Genomic DNA, 21791 nt, shown 5'->3' on the forward strand with positions numbered 1-21791 from the left:
CATATCTGCATTCTGTAAATCGCACATCTGCATTCTGTAAATCACACATCTGCATTCTGTAAATCGCACATATCTGCATTCTGTAAATCGCACATATCTGCATTCTGTAAATCGCATTATGTAAATCGCACATATCTGCAACCTGTAAATAGCACATATCTGCAACCTGTAAATCGCACATATTTGCATTCTGCAACCTGTAAATTGCCCATATCTGCATTCTGCAACATGTAAATCGCACATATCTGCATTCTGTAAATCACATATATCTGCATTCTGTAAATCACACATCTGCATTCTGTAAATCGCACATATCTACAACCTGTAAATTGCACATATCTACAACATGCAAATCGCACATATCTACAACCTGTAAATTGCACATATCTACAACATGCAAATCGCACATATCTACAACCTATAAATCGCACATATCTACAACCTGCAAATCGCATATATCTACAAACTGTGAATAGTACATATCTGCATTCTGTAAATCGCATTCTGCAAATTGCACATATCTACAACCTGTAAATTGCACATATCTACAAAATGCAAATCACACATATCTACAACCTGTAAATCGCACATATCTACAACCTGTAAATCGCACATATCTACAACATGGAAATCGCACATATCTACAACCTGTAAATCGCACATATCTACAATATGCAAATCGCACATATCTACAACCTGTAAATCGCACATATCTACAACATGCAAATCTCACATATCCACAACCTGTAAATCGCACATATCTACAACCTGTAAATTGCACATATCTACAACATGCAAATCGCACATATCTACAACCTGTAAATTGCACATATCTACAAAATGCAAATCACACATATCTACAACCTGTAAATCGCACATATCTACAACATGCAAATCGCACATATCTACAACCTGTAAATCGCACATATCTACAACATGCAAATCTCACATATCCACAACCTGTAAATCGCACATATCTACAACCTGTAAATCGCACATATCTACAACCTGAAAATCGCATATATCTACAACCTGTGAATAGCACATAGCTGCATTCTGTAAATCACATTCTGTAAATTGCACATATCTACAACCTGTAAATTGCACATATCTACAACATGCAAATCGCACATATCTACAACATGTAAATTGCACACATCTATAACCTATAAATCGCACATATCTACAACCTGCAAATCGCATATATCTACAACCTGTGAATAGCACATATCTGCATTCTGTAAATCGCATTCTGTAAATTGCACATATCTACAACCTGTAAATTGCACATATCTACAACATGCAAATCGCACATATCTACAACCTGTAAATCTTGTTGGGGGGAGTATTCTGCCGACCACCGATAATAACCCTTTTTTTTTTAAATCTTGTTGGGGGGGGTATGCTGCCGGCCACCGATAACACTTTTTCTTTAAATCTTGTTTAGCAGGGGAGTGGGGGGTGGGGTATGCTGCAGAGTGCGACCACCATAGTAACCCTGTGGATGTGGAGGGGGTGTCGGCGGCTGGGCTGAATGAATAATCAAGAATTTCTAAGCTGACACGCGGCAGCCCCTTACCTGATCCTCTCAGGCAGACAGAACAGAGAACTGCCGTGCCAATGTCACTTCCTTGAGTGACGTTGGAAGCACCGCCCACCGCTCACTCAAGTGCAAGTCTATGCACTTGCTTGGCCAGTCATTCGCACTGGAAGCTGTTGTGCAATCGGCTGCGCCACAGAGCGCTCTTTTTTTTGCCAAATGAAGCGCCTCGTCTGCAATCTTGTGATTGCATAGACGTGGCGCTTCCTATATTGCACTGCGCCCGGCGCCAGTGCACATAGGATGGGAAATTAAAAAAAAAAATCTTAAAGGGACATGTTTAAAAAATTTTTTTTTTTGTATTTTTTTTTTGACTACATGGGAGGGGGCGCCCCCTATGGACGGCCCTCCACTGGGTAAATACCTGAAAAAAAACTAAAATTGTGCCTGTGTCCATATATATAAAGAAACATAAAAACAAAAATGACCTCCAACTCAATACAATAAAATAATTTAACAACATTGTCAATAGCTAAAAACAAGACCTAACATGTGAAAATACTTAATTAACACTTAATTGAATGGCACATCACCCAGATGGACCATAGCTAGTCCCAGATTCCATCGGGTGCCATCATTTCTAAACTGGGTGAGGCCACATTATAAATTAGAATTAGATCCTTTAATCAACAGTAACAGCAGAATAAATCACATAGTGTCAATTACAGTAATGCTAGTTGCCCGTGTGCATGGGCACAATAGACCCCATCCATAAACGAACCAAGAGAAAATAGCTGTAGACCAGCTCATATTTATTGATGACCACCCAGTGAATAATGTTTCAAAGCAATGCTGTATCTAATTGGTAAAACTGTCTGTTGAGGTAATTTTGAATCTGACATAAACAAATGAGTACACACATTTACACTTAAGACACAACCTCTATTATGGAGATTCTCAATGTGCCAGTATGAAATCCTGCATACCTCCCTCTTTACCATATCTGGAATGATAGGAAGCTTATTTTACTGAAAAGCAAGCTGTAAAGATGAAATAATAGGTATTTTTCTGAAATGTACGTTTTTTTTAGGTGCTTTGATGCTAACACTGATGTTTTTAAGGGACGCTGTGTTGCTCCTTGTAATTAATCCTTAAATAAATTTTCATTAAAAAAAATAAATAAATAAATTTAAAAAAAAGCTGTTCTTAATTTAAGCCCTGATTTACATTGCAGCGATTTGGCATGCAATTTGACATGTCAAATTGCATGCCCAATCGGCGGCTATTGTTGGCAATTGCACCGTCCGAATCCCAAAAGTAATTTCTGTACTACTTTTGGCAACTTCGGGGTGCGATTTTAATAGACATCTGTGCAGAAACCCACAAAGATGTCTCTGAAATCGCTCTGGAAGTCGGGACTGATATGCAGGAATGAAATTTCCCTCTGCCAGTGTGAACCTAAGCTAAAGCTCATTAGAAAAGCACACAACCATATTTAACATACACATTTAGCTGATATAATTGCTGAAACTGGTTTCCATTCTACCAGTTATTGTGATGCTTAGCTGTGCACATATTTATTTATTTTAGAGCCAGTTCACACAACATGCAGTCCAGTGTGTTTTTTTTCTGCATAAAAAATGCGTGGAAAGTAGGTTTTATGGTTTCCAATGGCATAGTTCAGACCAGTCAGTTCCAGGGCGTTTTCAGTTCCAGAGAGTAACATGCTGCATTTTTCCTGCACTGAACCGTACTGGAATGTTTTTTTTTAAAAACACACTGAAATGCATCAAAAACTCACCGGACCTCAGTATAGTAAGAAAAAAAGAAAAAAACATCTGGAATGTATCCGAAAACTTATCAAACATGCGCATGCAGAAACGCATCCAAAATGGATCTGGAGTGTGTTTTTTGTGGTGTGAACCAGCCCTAAGTGCTGCCATTTTATGAATACTTTAAACTAATACAATTAGGTGAATAATAAATATATCAATGTTTAAAATCTTTAAAAATGCTATAACTCTTCATTTTGCATACATGTTTCTCAAAAAGTATACTTTTTTTATGTACAGGTGGCAGAAATGCATGGAGAGTTGATAGAATTTAATGAAAGGCTTCACCGAACACTCCTTACAAAAGAAGCACTAGTGTTGCAAATGAGGCAAGAACTCATTGATCTAAGAGGACCGGTAATATATATATGTTTTATTTTTTTTTTATTTATTTTTTTGTAGCACTGATGCATGTGTAAGCGGAGTAATGTTAAGTCCCAATAGAAACTCTACCTACTGAAGTGAATGCTTAGCATGGATAGCTGGTTTTCATGAACTGCAGTATCTGAAGGCATTTATTTTGCACTTAATAAGACAGTGAGCAGTATGTGTGAGAGAAGATTAGAGCAGGTGTAATGTAACAGTAGGCATTCTGTATAGGGTATATAAGACCTCATTTTCCGACAGAGTTCCGTGGAAACGGACTTGCCTACACATGATCACAACAAAGTCCGCCCGTCTGGTACGCGGTGACGTACACCAGGTCTGACGAGACTATAAAACGGAAGTTCAATACCAAGTGTGCCACCCTTTGGGCTCCTTCTGCTAATTTCGTGTTTACCTCGTGTTAGCAGAAGTTTGGTGAGAGACGATTCGCGCTTTTCAGACTCGTATTTTTTCAGAACGTTTAACTGCTTTTCAGTTTGTGCTTGTGAGGTTTGTATCTGTTTTTTAGTGCGTGTAGTCAGGTCGTCTCTGTATTTTGCAGTGCGATCTGCTGCGCTCGTTGCTGACTTTCAGCTCGCTCTTCACAGGCCTTGCTGTTCTTCAGTGACTTCTGTTAAGTTCGTTCTGACAAGCCGACCGTTTTGAAGCCATGTTGCGTGTACGTACTCGTCGTCGAGTTCGTGCTTTGCTTGTGGTTGGTGTTGTAGTTCATTCTTCAATCCAAGACCAGTCCGTGAACAGGGTGGGGAGGAGTTCATGGACGAAGAATTGGTTACTCCAGCGTGACCAGTTCTCTCACATGCCTTTGCTTCGTGAGATCCGGGAGAATAATCCTGATGATTTCAGGAATTATCTCCGGATGACGGACCCCATTTTTCACCGTCTGCTGGCTTTGCTGACCCCTTATATCACCAGGCAGCATACCTGCATGCAGCAAGCCATCACACCGGAGCAGAGGCTCATCGCCACGTTGCGCTACTTGGCGACAGGGCATCTCCCCCCAGGCTCTGGGGATCATTATTCCAGAGACCTGTTCTGCCATCATACAGGTCCTGCAGGAGGACTATATTAAGGTAAGATTTATCATTTAACATCACATTTTATTGTCTTTAATGTTTGCTAATGTCTTGTATTTCTTTCCTCAATCTCTAATTACCATGATTGCAATATGCTGTGAATGTCCTCTTTGTCCTCATGCATGCTGTAATCTTTTAATGCTCCTTTTTTGTCTTTCATGCATATTTGCCTTCATTAAACCTCACCAACATGCTATGGTAGGCCCATATCCACCTAGTCTAGTCACTTAAAATGTATTTTATCAGCTCCATTGTATTGCTTTATCCTAAAACCAAACATTTAATATTATTCCAAATGGTCTGTGTGTCCTTAACTGAATCCCCCCCCCCCCTTAATAGTATCCCAAATGGTCTGTGTATCCTTAACTGGATCCCCCCCCCCCTTAATATAATTCCCAATAGTCTGTGTGTCCTTAAATTAATGTTGAATTATATATTGTATTTTTAACCCACTTCAACCCTGGAATGATTTTCCCCCTTCCTGACCATCGGCACTTTTTGTGATTCGGCAGTGCGTTGCTTGAATTGACAATTGTGCGTCCTTGTAACATGGCTCCTCTAGTAAATTATCGTCATTTTATTAGCACAAATAGAGGTTTTATTTGGTTGTCTTTGATCACCTCTGCTTTTTTGTTTTTTGCGATTAACCACCAACAAAACAAAACCGCATTTTTAAAAATATGCATTATTTTTCAGTTTTCGCTATAAGAAATATACCTCCAAAAATATATTAACCAGAATTTTTTGAACATCATTTTATGCTGATACGTATTCTTAAACAAATTTGTTGATAAAATGAATTGCAATAAGCGTTTGATTGGTTTGTGCAAAAGTTCTAGCGTATACAAAATATGGTCTAGTTTGATGGCATTTTTAATCTTCCAATTTTTGGAAATAGTAATGGCGGTGATAACCGATTTTTTTTTATTGTGACTGCCACATTATGGCGGACACATTGGACAATTTCCATACATTTTTGGGACCATTGTCATTAATACAGTGATCAATGCTCTCAAATTGTATTGATTACTGTAAAAATGTCACATGCAGTGAAGGTGTTAACCACAAGGGGGCAGAGGAATGGTTAAGTGTGTTCTGGGGGAGTGTTTATAACTGTCTGGGGGATGGGCTAGCAGTGACATGACCCTGATCACTGCTCCCGATGACAGGGAGCAGACGATCGGTGTCCTGTCACTAGGCAGAAGCGGGAGATGCTGTTTACATCAGCATCTCCCCGTTCTTCAGCTCTGTGACAACAATTGTGTGTATCCCAGCGACAATAGAGTCCGCGTGTTCCACAGCATGGTCACGGAGCTTGCGGAAGGCGTGCGTGCATTTCCACGTAATGTATGGGGACGTTAATTTATCGAGCCGAGCCATTATGCCAACATATATTTGCCAACAGCAATTGCCAAGTGGTTAAATAGGCTTTTATTAAAAAGGTTAGACTGATGTTGTTAAAGAATGTTTTTGTTGTAATGTACAATGTTTAATGTGCAAAAGTACTTATTTTGTTTTTTTATGCTTTGCCTCCCCAGTTTCCTTCATCGCCATAGGAATGGCAGACTGTGGCATCCCATTTTGCCACCCGTTGGGACTTTCCCAACTGCAGTGGGGCGATAGATGGGAAGCACGTCCACATCGTGCCACCACCCCATTCGGGGTCATACTATTACAACTATAAGGGGTTTCACAGTATTGTGTTAATGGCAGTGGTGTCGGCACAATATGAATTTATGTATGTGGACATGGGGAAGAATGGCCGGATGTCGGATGGAGGAGTCTTCGCCCAGACGGAGTTCTACCAGCGTCTACAGACAGGTGGCCTGGGATTGCCACTTGATACAGATAATGTGGAAGGACTCCCCTTCGTCTCCATAGCTGATGAAGCTTTCAGTCTGGACGAGCACGTGACGAGGCCATTCCCCCAAAGAACCCTCACCCCGGAGAGGAGGGTTTTCAACTACCGGCTGGCCAGAGCGAGACGAGTTGTTGAAAATGCCTTTGGAATAACAGCCAGCCGGTTCCGCGTTTTTCTAACTCCCATACACATGGCAGAATACAAACGTAATCATCTTGTCCTTACATGTTGCATCTTGCACAATTATTTAATTTAATATTTAATCAGGAAATGTTTTTCTTGCTTGCTTTTTGTTTGGGCTGTCTCCTATGTTATCCTAGTGCACTTATAGTGCCAAGTGTATTTTCATTAATTAAATAAGGCCCATTATCACTGGAAACACAAAATCACTTTTCCAAAACTGGTATTGAGCATTGAAAGAAGACGTCACACATTGCTGATTATTCCAATTTTTAATTTGGCCACATTCACATGTGCCTTTTAATATTTATATGTAAAATATATATTTATTGTCTTAAATTTTTTTTTGATTTTAAAAACATTTTATTTGACTTTTTTTTTACTTTTTTATATATATATTTTTTAAAGTTTTTTTTCGCTTTTTCGTTAAAATTTAGAAAAATGGAACAACAATCAGCCCCAATATTTATAAGTTTGGAAGTTCCAATCTTAATAAAAACAACGGAAATGAAGAACATGATCGATATTCTGGAGAAACGGATTATATTCTCCCCAAAATATCGATCATGTTCTTCCTTTCCTGCTGCATATTGTCAAGCCGATTCTTCATGAGATCTAGGCTAGTTAGCATGGCATCTATTTCCCCATTCCAGCCCATTATCTGGCCAATCAGCCTTTGTGCGCTGTCACTGGAAAACGGGGCCCTTTCCACAACCAGAACATCACCTACAATAGATGATAAAAAATGTTGTAAAAAATATGCAGTCATACATGGATTAAACCAAGCTGGGGTGTCAGACACTCACCTGGTGGGGTGCCCATCTCCCCTCCTTCCTCAACCTCTCCTTCCTCCACATCCTCGGGGGGGGGGGGGGCACTGGTGCTTGGAAATTTGATAAATAAATTCACTTTGCAAACAACTACAATACTTACCTTTTTGGGCCAAGTTTCACAGATGCCCCCCCCCCCAAGTATACCAAGGAACCCCTGTGTGGTTTACCCTAATAAATGTTCTCTGGTGTCCCACACTTTTGCCCATGAGTGCAGATGTGTTAACCAGCTGCCAAGTGTCCTCTCCTTCAATTCCACTGAATGTTCTTTTCTAGTCATTGTAGTTTTAAACACATCTAAACAACAATGCCCTAATCTTTTTTTTATTAAGACAAATTACACCGAAAAAAAAATGATGATTAAACCCTGTATCATAAACGATGTTTCACACGAACAACGAACGAGGGTTTGTTATGAACGATACGATTACTGTATCCACCAACATGAAAGCAGCAATTTTACATTGTACAAAGGTAAGCATATGGCGTTTCTAGAGGCCCCCCCTCCCCTCGCCATGACTTAGTGTAGAAGTCCGAATATCCGACTTAGATTACATGGCCTGGAACTCTGCAACAGCCAAACTAAAGTGTTGTCCCCTCTGGATACTGGATCAGGTGGGGGGAGGATGTAATCTGCAGACTGTGACTGCTAAGTTTGTCTATACGCTATGAGCTACTGAATGATTCTGCTCTGCTGATTTGTGAGTTTTCTTTTTTTTGTTTTGTTCTCTATGTAACGCTTGTTATGCTGTATTTTATATGTAAAAACAAGCTGTGATGTATTGCTGTATCCGTTCAGAGACCAATAAAAACGTTTCTGTTAAAAGAAAAAAAAAAGAAAAGAATATGGATCAGTATGCAATAATCATAATAGGAACACACGAGAAGTACTTACTTTTTTTAAGAACTTTCTTTATCCTTCTGTACTGACCCGGCTCCCTCAATTTAAGGTCGGACCATCGTTTCCTCAATTGGTCTTTTGACCGTCGTACCCAAAAAAGATTGTGCAGGGTCTTTACAACTTTGGCCATGATTTCGGCCTTGTGCAAGTTCGGATGGGTGTATGGTCCATGCTTCCCATCATAATCCTTACTTCGCAAGATTGCCACCATCTCCACCATCTTTTCAAAGGCCATATTGGAGGCCTTAAATCTCCTCTTCCCGGATTGGGACGTTTGTGGCTCCGGGGATTCGTGACTACTGGAGTCATTAATATGAAGCACCTGTTGTGTTTCCGCCATGTTTCTCCTACTGCGCACCATAGAGAAAAAGGGGCGGGAAATATTCTTGGAAAAGAACGTCATGGGCGGGCAACGCAGGCGTGGTTTTACGCGCGCGCACTGTATATAACGCCAACATGCACATGTCGTACATGCTTACGTACGTTATGTGCGCACAAAGGGGTGGGAAAAAAAGACTTGACCAAAAGAACGTCATGGGCGGGCAACACAGGCGTGGTTTTACGCATGTGCACTGTACATAACGCCAACATGCACATGTCGTACGTGCTTACGTACGTTATGTGCGCACAAAAGGGTGGGAAAAAAGACTTGACCAAAAGAACGTCATGGGCGGGCAACGCAGGTGTGGTTTTACACGTGCGCACTGTATATAACGCCAACATGCACATGTCGTACGTGCTTGGAGAAAATAGGAACGGAAGTTGTGAGCAAGGAAAACAAAGGTAAGTTAAAAAAAAATCCCCAAATCAGTGGCATATACTGCTTATAGATTGAGGTCTATCTTGGGCTAAGATTAGGAGAGTCTGGGCTAACATTATTGTTTTTGGCTTGTGTATTGTCTTTCAGAAAAATGAATAAGACATTTAAAGATCCAGAATTCTTGAGCCTATTTATAGAGCTGAAAAATCTGTGGCAAGTAAAGCACAGTGCTTACTATAATAAACAAGTAAGGAAGGCAACGCTGGAGAGACTTCTGGCATTTGTGCAGACTTGGATCCCAGAGGCAAACGTGGACTTTCTGGAAAAGAAAATTGCCATATTGGGAAATATGTACAGAAAGGAGCAGAATAAAATCCTTCAATCCATCAGATCAGGAGCATCCGCAGATGGTGTATATGTACCCAGGCTGTGGTACTTTGACAAACTACGTTTTCTTGGCGACCAGAGTAAGGCCAGGGAATCGCTTTCAACCCTTCCCTCCACCCCTCCCTGCAGCATTCCCTACATCCTTCCCTCCACCCCAGCAGAGGCTGATGAGCAACCTGGGCCTTCTATCCTGGAAGAAACGGATGCACCCAGCTTGAGCCAGGTATATTGTTACAATAAATATTTATTGTCATAATATTAATGATGTTAACTAGATGTTATCATTTAAACAATATTATTGATGTTACAAAAAAAAGATTTTGACATATCAATTTACAGTAGTGGCCAAAAATGTTTGTCACCAGCAGAAACAATAAATACTGGGGTCAGAATGATACTCTTTTATATGTATTAACAGAATTTTAAAGTCAGGAGCTGAAAAATGTTTATGATTGATGAACAAAAAACGAAAACTATGTCCCTTTTTTATACACAGGATGAGCTCAGCCAGGAGGAAAGTGTCAGGCAGGAGGAGGCTGGGCCCACTGTCAGCCAGGAGGTGGCCGGGCCCAGTAGGAGCCTCACCCAGTCGCAGGTGCCTCCCCTCTGTCTTCAGGCAAAAAGGCCCAAGAAGGGGACGGTCACACAGGAGGAATCACTGTGCCTCATTAGAGAGGCTACAAATGTCTTAAGGAGCCCCCCGAAGCTTAAGAGGCCTATGGCTGCTATATAGCCAGCCGGTTGCAGCAATTAGAGAGGGGCCAACGCCTCCAATGTGAGCGAATCATTTTCTCGGCCTTGCAGAAGGGGCTGAGTGGCGAGTTAACTGCCACAAGCGAAATCTTGGATCAAGTTCCTCCTGTTCCTCCTCCTCCTCCTGCCACAAGTACACCACCAGAGACACAGCCTCACAGGAAGGCTGCAGAGAAGTCTGCAGGGAAGGGTGCAGTGAAGGGTGGAGCGAAGAGAAGAAAGTGATGACCTGGCTTCAGTCTGGTCTGACCAAAGATGCAGTCTGTTGTACCACAGCCTGGGGACATATATACCATCTGCTGCTGCTCTTGATCTCTGGGATTCATGGACCAGATTGTGCTCCCCATTATATGTACTTCTCAATATCCCAATTTTCTTTTCCACAGACTTTAATGTTTGCCCTGGGGCCAAAAGGCTACACAAATGTCACAAGTTTCTCCAGTGGTGCCTTCATCTTTATTTTTTGAACCAGAATAAATGGATATTTTATTATGAAAATATACTTGCCTATGTGTTTTTAGTCAAATACATTCCTAAAAGACAATGTGAAATGAACAAGGGACACCAACCTCCTTGAGGTTCCAAAAAAAGAAAAACGTTTTTTTATTGTGGTAACTTGTCACCAGAATAAAAATAAAAAGGTTATTGTGGTAATGACAGAGAGAATAAAAAAAGAATAAAAAAAGAAGAGTTCCCCTTGGGGTTTTCAGGCAGCAACAAGAAGCAGAGATAAATCCATGAAAAGTTATATTTATTTTATTGATTCAACATCAAAGATTAAAAATACAGGCTCTGGTATATAATATTATAGCATATCAGTGGATAAACAGTATATGCAACATTTAATACAAAATAGGTTACAGGAACAATTTACAAGTACAGAACTTTTTCAAAAGTTGCAAAATAGCACCCGGGCTGCCCCAATGCATTTCAACCTTCAGGGAGTCAGGGTCTTCTTCAGGGGGTAAAAAGCAACAAAGCCCTGGCGAAAGGAGTAGTTATATTGTATATTCTGCAGGTAATCAAAGAAAAAAGACTTTCAATATAATAGGTTTTAACCGAAAAATGTATGTAATATCAAAACTTATTTCGATAATATTTACCAGTTCCACCGAACCAATGCTTTTCAACCAGAGACTTCTAATAAAATCTGTAAAACGGAACAGTGCCTTCCCTCAAAGGGTCATCCTGGATCCGCTGCCCCACTATTTTGACCCACCTCAACCACCCACCAAGATGGACACAGGGGGGGGGGCAAAAGAAGGGGAGAAAAAAGGCGGAACACGACTTCACAGGGGCATCAAACACTAGCTTACAAGAATTGACAGTGTCTGGAGTTTCCCCAGGGTGATCAGAGGAACAGAGGAGGAGGTTCTTGGCACACCCAAGGTGGCCACACCTAAAAATAATGAAATACAATATGATATGATATGGAGCAAATACATCACAAAAAATGTATATTATAACTAGTTATTTGACTGGAATATTGCGTATATTGTATTAATCTACAAAAGCATAGATAAGTGGTAATGACACACAGAAAATAAAAAGGTTATTGTGGTAATGACACACAGAAAATAAAAAGGTTATTGTGGTAATGACACACAGAAAATAAAAAGGTTATTGTGGTAATGACACACAGAAAATAAAAAGGTTATTGTGGTAATGACACACACAAAAAAAAAAGTTTTTTGGTGTTAACTTGACAGAATAATTAAATATGGAGATCACTAGAAAATAATTTGGAAATAATTATACTAAAAATATGGATGAAAGGAAAAAAAAAAAAAAAAAAAGAGGACTACCAAAAAATATTTTTAAATACATTATTACTGAGATGGGGCTTTAAACTAAAAACAATATCATTCATGAGATGAGGAGAAAAAATCCAGAAATGTGTTTGTGAGAACTCTGTGTGAGTAAATATGAGCAGCAAAGCAACTTCGTTCTTCTAGCATTATAAAGAAGATGCGCTGCATTTAAACGAGCACAGAATTTGAAGCATGGCGAATGTGCTACTTCCAATACGAACTGGAGTTTTACAAGACCGAGCACTTCCGTCTCGTACTTGCTTCAGAGCATGCGTCGTTTTTGGTCTGTCGGAACAGCATACAGACGAGCGGAATTCTACATCGGAACTGGGTCCGGCGGAGTTCCGTCAGAAAAATTTGAAACATGTTCCATTTCTAAAGTCTGTCGGATTTTTGCAAATCAAAAGTCCGCTGCAGCCTACACACGATCGAATGGTCTGCCGGAATTGTTCCGTCGGACCTTTGATGTTGAAAAGTCCGGTCGTGTGTACGCGGCATTACAGACCACTTTTACCTACAAGTAAGCCTGGATTAAGGCTTACCTGTAGGTGTAAGAAATATCTCCTAAACCTACACGGTTTAGGAGATATTTGCAAAAGACAGGCACCGCTGTCTATGCACTGAGCATGGCGCTGCTAACGGCTTTAATTCCTCTTTAATAGACTGTTAGACATTGGTATGTTTATAAAATTGACAAGGTGTGGGGGCCAGTCTTACCAGGGTCATTTTTAAAAAAGCACAGAAGCTCAAAGTGGATGTAAACCCACTCTCATTCTTTCTAAACTACTGCCATAGGGCTGATCTATAAGGAAATACATGCCTCTTGCATGAATCCTTACTTGTTAAATGTCTCCCCTCTGTCTATTATGAAACCCAAAAAACTGTAGATTCTGTGGGTGGGTCTGCTGTCTGGAGCTCGGTGGATGGAGTTGTGCTGTCAGTAGACTCTCCGCCCACCTCTACACTCCCCTTGTCAATATGCATTTTCTCCTGTTCTTACACTGCGCTTCTGCTATGATCACTAACATCCAGTCAAAACCCATAAAAGTCACCACATAACTTCAGCATGCCCAGTCATGCTGAGATGTGGAGCAGCCAATCCTGGGAGAGCTGGAGAAGAAAGGAGGAGGGGATCTGAAGTACACAGAATGCCTCTCTCAGACTTGTACATGAGATATGTAAATTGCATCACTCACAGCAAGGGGGAAGAACTGACTCCTATTTCTCTGTGTGCCAGTTTTTATCTTACTGAAGAAAGATAGGAGGACTGCTTAGAGCTGGATTAACTCTTTGTGGCGAGACTGAGCACAGATGACATGAAATCCTGTACAAGCCTTAATTAAAATATTTTTTTCATTTTTTACATCCACTTTAAGGATCTGCTTATGTAATCAATAGGCCTCCTAAAGTTTCTGTGTTTGGTGGTTTGAAAGGTTTTATCCCCTGCAGGCGATGTGGTGTAGTTAGTGTTTTAGAATTGCATGCACCAATTCATTTCCGTCACAGGTTACACATGAAACATGTAATATTAATGGTTTTATTGCATGTTCTGTGGGGTTTACCTTCTCCAGTGCCTTTGTGGTTTGGGGAAGACTATGTATATGAATTTGTGAACATGTTGCTAAACTTGTAAAAGGCTTTAAAGGGCAAAGTTTGTCTAAGCACTACTGTCTTCCCCATAATAAAGACCTTGTTTGTCCTCAGCTTGTGGGAATTGACAAGTTAATTTCCCACTGACGAGACACAGTGGATTTTTGATCTTAAAATATACAGTTCTTTAGGACTCAATATTGATTGGATTATTAAGACCCCTTTCACACCGAGGCGTTTTTCAGGTACTTTTGGGCTAAAAATAGCGCCTGTAAAGCGCCAGAAAAATGCCTCCCCTGCAGCCCCAGTTTGAGAGCCTGAGTGCTTTAACTCTGGGGCGGTACGCTTGCAGTATGTTAGAAATATGCAGCTAATGCTATCTGGCCTCACGGTAAATGATCAGTAAAAAATCTGTACACTGTACCTAATGACACTGTGACAGGGGAGTGAAAGGTTTAAGTGGGGAGTGAGCAGGGGGTTGAATGTGCCTATCTGTGTGATCTTACAGTGTATTGTGTAGTGCTTTTACTCACAGTAACACTCTCTTCTCTCTCTGGAACACAAAAAAGGCCCCAGGAGAGAAGATTTCATAATTTTATGTGCCTGTGTTTTGTTGAGCTGATCAGCAGGTCCTGGCCATAAATTATTCACCTGGACCTGTTAAGTGATCGGTGCTGGAGCGAATCATGGCACCAAAGGCACAGGAAGCTGGTGGGAGCATGGATTACTTTATATATATATATATATACACACATGATCCGGTGCAGAGCTACCGCCCTGTAGCAGAAAAACGCTATAGGGTGGTTAGAAACTGGTTAATGATGAAGTCCATAGTTAGTTTACCTTTGATAGTTTGTATAATTGAAGCCCTTTGCATTCATGTCAAAAGGTAGTAGTACAATGAAATAGACTTATTCTTTCTTTTTCTTTTTTTCAGGTCCCTGGAGATTTGAGTCAAACATCAGAAGATCAGAGTTTGTCAGACTTTGAAATGTAAGTTTTCAGCGAATGGCTTTAAAGCCTTCATAACTTGATTGTATTTGTGACTCCATAGAGACTTACAGTAGGTCATAAATTTACGTAGTATATCTAACCAGTGGTGGCTGGTGCTCAAAAAAATTTTTTGGTGGAGGGGGGGGGGGGGGGGGGGGGCACAAACAAACTGAAAAATTCAGAAAAAAAAACATTGAACACAATCACTGTAACGCATCGAATGCTGCAACTGTGCCCCATTGGATGTTGCGACTGTGCCCCATTGAATGCTGCCACTGTGTCATCGTATGCTGCCACTGTGACCCTCCTCTCCCGGATGCTCTCTGCCTGGCATTTACCCTGTCTCAGTGGGGCAGCGGGTGGTGGTGAGCGGTGTCCTCCATGCATCCGCTCCGGTCCTCCTCCCATCCTCTCATCCGGATAGGCATCCAATCACAGCACCTGTCATTTCAGCCAATCAGATGACGGGTAACAAACCCGAGCACCTGATTGGTGGAGAGGCGGTTCAGTGTTAGGAAAATGAATATTAATTTGCTATTCTAACACACCTGGGTGAACTGTGAGCGCCAAGCATGTTGCTCGCAGGTCACCTTTTTTGACACCTATTAGAGCCTATGGCTCTAATCATGCGCTTCCAAAACACCCCCTGTCGCTGTAATTCAGGCACCCGAAAAGGTCATAGAGGGGGTAGCTGGAGAGAGGGGGGCGACGCCCGTGTGCCCTTATGGATGCACCGACACTGTAGTCACCCTACTATCTTTGTATCTCTTAAGAATATTCCTGCGATATATATTCTTCACTACCCTATGTCATATTTGCTATCTGTGATATGCCTTTGAAAAATCATTAAAAAATGTATTGAACCATAAAAATTATTATACAAGTCACCATCCTTAAGCATTTTGCTCCATTTTCAATGTTGAAAAAAAGTCTGTAAATACCTTTTTTGGGGAAAAATTTTTCATTGTCATATGACCGCTTAGTCTTCAATAGCTCAGAAGGCTGGGGGCAGAGACTGCAGAAGACACACTGCTCTATACTTCCTGAGGTGTGCCTGGGGTCTCCCCAAGGTCTGAGCCCATAAATAGTGTTTACTGAACATAGAAGGAAAAAGTTGCATACGGGGGAGACTGGCAACATTTTGACACTTTAGAAATACAGTATATAGTAGCGATAACCACCAAACTTTAAATGTAATAAACTGTTTTTTGTGTTTCTTTTTTTTTTTTTTTTTTTTGCATCACATTTTATCCTCACATACATATGTAAGTGCTAAAGTTAAAAATTCAGTTTAGCTAATTTCTAACTTAGGCATTTATGTTAGGAAATGGAGCCAGGATTTAACTTAATTTACCTCTACTGTGTTTAAATGTGAAATCTGCTTCTTTTTTAGCCACTCAAATCACTTAAAGCAGTGACTGTAACAGCCCGCTGGTGTCTTCCTGGTGCATGTGTTTTAAAATACAGAGATTGATTAATTTTCAGTAAATGGTGGATGTTACATTAATATGCCTCTAGGTGAAAGAAAAATAAAGCTGACTTTCTACTAACTTTCTGGCGAACTTACCTGAGCAAGGCTGACCTCACTGGGGCATCTCCTCCGATCCTGGGAAAGCTCAGGAACCAGCATCCCAAAAGAAGTCTCTTCTGTGAAGTATTAGTGACTTTTTGCCAGATTTGGGCTCCTTTTTCTGAGGATCACAAGAGACAGCCTGTCCTTACCATCGCTTGCAGGAAGCAACTTTAAGCCAAAGTATACAGTGGGCAGTGGCAGTGGAGGAGTCTGCTCCTCATGCTTCCTCCACTCGGGCACACTGGAACAGGGAAAATTAGAAGTGACATCATAACTTGACTGTCAATCAAAGCATCCGGCTGTATTAATACATACTACAGGCGCCAGGTAGAAGCTGTTTGGCGCAATGGATTGTGCCGCAAGGCAGGTCAAAAGCTAGCAAATTAAGCATCTTGTCTGCAGTCTCATGATCACATAGACGTGGCACTTCCCATAGTGCACTGTGTCTGGAGCCCAAACACAGTGCACTTAAAGACCTTTTTTCTATTATTTTGTTAAAGGGCCATTTTTTAAAAAAGATTTATTTATTTATGTATTTATTTATTTATTGTGACTGCCTGGGGGGGGGGGGGGGGGGCGTGGTGCCCATGCACCCGATATGGAAGGGCCGCCACTGTATCTAACTATATTTATGGTTAAATCACAATACAAACAGAGTTGCTTATTACAACCGTGAGGCTGTTGTAGTCTGTATACAAAAAAAAGGATTATTATTGAAGAATACAACTTCAAATACACAACCCATGGTAGCCAGACTATCTGAGGTTCCCCATTCCAGCAAACTAATTCAGGAATTTATCAGGCCGAATTGTTTGTAACCATAATGCACTTCATGGTCTTTGAACTTAGATCAGCAGGCTTAGAAGGGCCGATGAAGGGAACTTTGCTATATGCCGACAACTTCACTAAAAAGAACCATTAGTCAGTGTGAATTGTTTAGGGATAGCTTAAAGTCCTTGAAGAGAGAGTTTGTTGTTATATAGTGCTGCTGCATAATGTGCAACAGTACTGTGGATTGCAGTGTGGGGGCTACATATTCTTTTGTAAACCGCTGTGTTAACAGTTCAGAGACCCAACAGTCCCTATAATGAATACATGTTTATGATTGCGAGCAACAACTGTAGTTGCTGTTTAGCTGCTGGGAACACCCTTGCAGTCTGTTTTTTGGTTGAAATATAAGACAAAAGGGTGGATATTAATAAAGTATCCAAAGGTCGGACTATAAAGGCAGAGAAACAATGAAGAAGTGACACAAATAAAGTTTATTGAAAAAAATACATGATAAATCACAGTGTTCAAAGAGATTAAAAATCATATTGAATGATGTAGCTTGTACAATGAGCCCTTGTGCGTATACTCGTTTCACCGTTAGGTTTCTTCAGGACACGATCAAGGTTCAGAGACGTAACAGAGAAAAGAGAAAGGAGAGTGAATCTCACTATCTTGGGGTGGGCTAGGTCTTATGTACAAAACTCCAACCGCCGGAAGGTTTCCAAAAATGTGGAATGCTTCTGACAGGGTGAAAAACAGATAGACAGCACACAGCTGATCTTGTAAGTGAGCTTTAGATATTGCTATGGCAGGGGCGAATGTGCATCTAATGTGAAACAATGGTGATAACCACCAAAAGAATATCACTGGAAACATCCAGGATCCAATACAGCACCAGGCTGTCTCCCAGGAGCATATCCGTTCATCTCTACATCTATATGTTTTTTCCTGTGGGCAGTATAGGCTATCCTTGCTGCACTATATGCTGCTGGCCTTACCAAAGTGCCTTTCCCTATTGGATCCTGGATGTTTCCAGCGATATTCTTTTGGTGGTTATCACTTTACAGTGCTAAACCTTTTATCCAGTTTCTAAATTGCTGCATTTGTAAATTCCAAAAGCCAATATAAAGGAATAGTAGTGGTAAAAAAACGTGTGGGTTTAACCAATCATTTTTTTTACAATTCTCCTTTAAGGGGAGCGTGACAGGGGGTGTGTCCTATACATTCTTTTTTTTTCCAATTCTGTTTTTATTTTCAATTATTATAAAGCATTATACATAATTAAGCAATTTCATACATATGAATATATATTGCTTGCATATATAATAATCACATTTATTATTTTATTTCCTCTTCCCTCCCTCCCTCCCTCCCTCCAAAGAGAAAAAAAAAAAAAAAAAAAAACAATAAGGAGGAAAAGGGGAAGAATATATATCTGGTTTCTCCCCCTCCTCCACTTCTCACTCCTCTCTCCTCCACAAGTCTCTCCCTCCCCCCTCTTCCCTCCTAATTCCTCAGTCCTTTACCAATTTCCTATGCTGACTCCAAGGAGTCCAGACCGAGAGACACCTTTCATATGTATCTAATTCTTGAGCTAAGAGTATCTCTATTCTCTCTATGTTATCCATTTCTAAAGCCCATTCGTTTATCGTAGGGGATTGGGATGATCGCCAGTGCCGCGGTATCACAGTTCTTGCCGCCGTCAACCAGTATCCCAGAAGATTCTTTTTAACGTTTTTATATGTTCTTGGTAACATAGAAAGAAGGGTGACTTGTGGTGTATTTGGAATTACCTCCCCAGTGATTGTTGTATATAATTGCATAAGCTTTTCCCAAAATCTGAAAATTAGGGGGCATTCCCACCAGATGTGGAGCAATGTACCCTTGTCTCTATGGCACCGCCAACATATATCTGATTTTTCTGGGTATATACGATGGAGTGTCACTGGGCTCCAATACCATCTTGAGAGCAATTTATAATTCGTCTCTTGTGCTTTAATCGACGGTGATAAACAGTGAGTGAAACTAAATGCCTTCTCCCATTCCCCAACCGTAATCTGAGCGCTGATCTCATTAACCCATTTGTTTATATATTCTGGGGGCTCCGGGTGATTTTTAATGATAAACATCTTATACAGTATTGATATAACATGCTTTGGTTTCTGATCTTGTGTCAAGAGGGTTTCAAGTTCTGTTAAATCTCTACCCAGAGACTTATTTGAATGAATTGTATACCAAAATGACCGCAACTGCCAAAACTCCAACATTTGCATAGGTGATGGTCGCTGTGTAGAGAATAGATTTAATAAAGACGGAATTGTCCCCTGGCTTAGAATATTGCTCAATCTATAATGGGATTCCCTATTCCATATAAGAAAACTTGTCCTATTTAATGCCGGTGGAAAGAAAGGGTTGCCAAATAGAGGTGTCATAGGTCCTTCATAGGAGGAAAGTTCCAATTTTATAGCTGTTTTTCCCCATATATTCAGCACATGGGATGTGAGGGAGGGCATAGACTCTTTCAACTCCTGATTTAAATTGCTATCAGACAGATCTAACCATGGTAACACCTTTAAATCCAGTTGATTTAACCCTTGTTCTATTTTTACCCATTGTTTGGTTTCCGAGCAATAAAACCAGTCCACCAGTCTAGTCAAAACAGCCGAAACATAATAATAATATAAATCAGGTGCACCCGCACCTCCTTTTGTTTTAGGTAATGATAATAATTTCTTTTGTAATCTTGGTTTTTTATGTCCCCAAATAAATTTTGTAAAAGCCGATTGCAGAGTGGAGAAAAATGATCGAGGGACACTAATTGGGATAGTTTGAAAAAAATAGAGAAACCGCGGTATTATATCCATTTTCAATATATTAATCCTCCCAAACCATGAATATTGCTTAACATCATATTTTTTTAGATCTTGTAGGGTACGTTGCAGAAGAGGAACATAGTTCATTGAGTATAAATACTTTGAGTCCGGGGTGATTTTAACACCTAAATATTTTACAGCTACAGGGCAAATCCTAAACATAAAATTGGCTCTCAACCTTGCAACCTGTTCGGGTATGAGCGACACGTTGAGAATTTCTGATTTTGATACATTTACTTTAAAATTGCTCAATTTTCCAAACCGCTGGAATTCAGCTAACACAGAGGGAATTGCAATGTGTGGATTAGTGATATAAAGTAGTAAATCATCAGCAAACAAAGCCATTTTTATTTCCCTCTGTTCCGTTCCGTCTAATCGCCGTCGCTAAATATTCCATTACTATAACATAAAGTAAAGGGGATAACGGGCATCCCTGGCGGGTACCATTTTGTATATTAAAACTTGTTGTCAATGAACCATTAATTTTTATTCTGGCTGCCGGTTTAGTATAAAGTGCCATAATCTTATGCAATATATTCGACCCCAATCCTATTTGCATTAAAGAGTGTTTAAGAAAAGGCCATCCCACCCGATCAAATGCCTTTTCTGCATCAACTGAAAGAAGGCATACTGGAATTTTAGCCCTTTGTGCATAGTTCATCAACAGAAAAGTTTTGATCGTGTTATCGCGTGCTTCTCTATTCTGAACGAATCCTACCTGGTCCGTATGTATTAAGCTTGGGAGGAGTGGTTGAAGACGGAGTGCAATCAGTTTAGCATATATCTTCAAATCTATCCCAATCAATGATATAGGTCGATAACTAGAGCAAACTGTTAAATCCTTTTCTGGTTTGGGGATCAAAGTAATATGAGATTCCAAGGTCTGTATTGGAAATTGGTTCATAGAAGAAATAGAATTAAACACTTGAAGCATAAACGGGGCTATATGCTCTTTAAACGTCTTATAGAATTTTGATGTAAACCCGTCGGGACCTGGGCTCTTATTTGTTGGAGTATTAGCAATTACTTCTAATAGTTCCTCGAGCGAAAATGGAGAATCCAAAGATTCCCTAGTAACATTATCTATTGTCGGAATAGCGTTTTCCCGCACATATTCCCCAATAATATCGTCTCCAGCTCCCTTATCCTCCAGTAATGATGATGGAGTTAGATTATAGAGGCCTGAGAAATATTCCCTAAAGGTTTGTTGGAGCTCACGTGGATCCGATGTCAGTTCTCCTGATGATTTTTTAATACTTGGTATAAAAGTCTGTGATTGACGTGGGTGTAACATATCAGCCAACATTTTCCCACACTTATTCTCAAATCTATATCTACCCACTACCCGTCTTTGTCGGTATGAGTTCTGAGATGATTTGAATAGTTGTAACAAAGAAATCCTTGTGGAGAAGATATCGGCTGATATATCTGGAGAATGATGGGCTTTATGTCGAGTTTCTAAAGAATGAAGTTTTAATAACGTATTTTCGATAATTTTAGATTTTTCTTTTTTAAGACGGGAACCATGTTGAATAAATACCCCTCGTATTACTGCCTTTAAGGCCTCCCATTTCAAGGGTAGAGCAGTTTCATCCTGTTCATGGTCGGAGATAAAATTATCAATCGCCTCTGCAATTGCTTTATAACAGTTTTGATCTTGCATAAGTGTATCA

At 40.3% G+C, this 21791-nt stretch overlaps 1 protein-coding gene across 5 annotated transcripts in view; it reads left to right on the forward strand.

Moving 5' to 3' along the window:
- SNX29 (sorting nexin 29) overlaps positions 1–21791 on the forward strand; it is a 1823105-nt gene that overhangs the window by 1286480 nt on the left and 514834 nt on the right. For all 5 annotated transcript variants that reach the window (XM_077448905.1, XM_077448908.1, XM_077448906.1 and 2 more), the window contains 2 exons: positions 3613–3729; positions 14846–14901. In XM_077448905.1, the coding sequence (XP_077305031.1) occupies positions 3613–3729; positions 14846–14901 (173 nt within the window). The remainder of the gene's footprint in view (positions 1–3612; positions 3730–14845; positions 14902–21791) is intronic.

Source organism: Lithobates pipiens, unplaced genomic scaffold (genome assembly GCF_037356315.1).
Source record: "Lithobates pipiens isolate NorthernLeopardFrog02 unplaced genomic scaffold, aLitPip1_a1.2 Scaffold_22, whole genome shotgun sequence".
Lineage (NCBI taxonomy): Eukaryota > Metazoa > Chordata > Amphibia > Anura > Ranidae > Lithobates > Lithobates pipiens.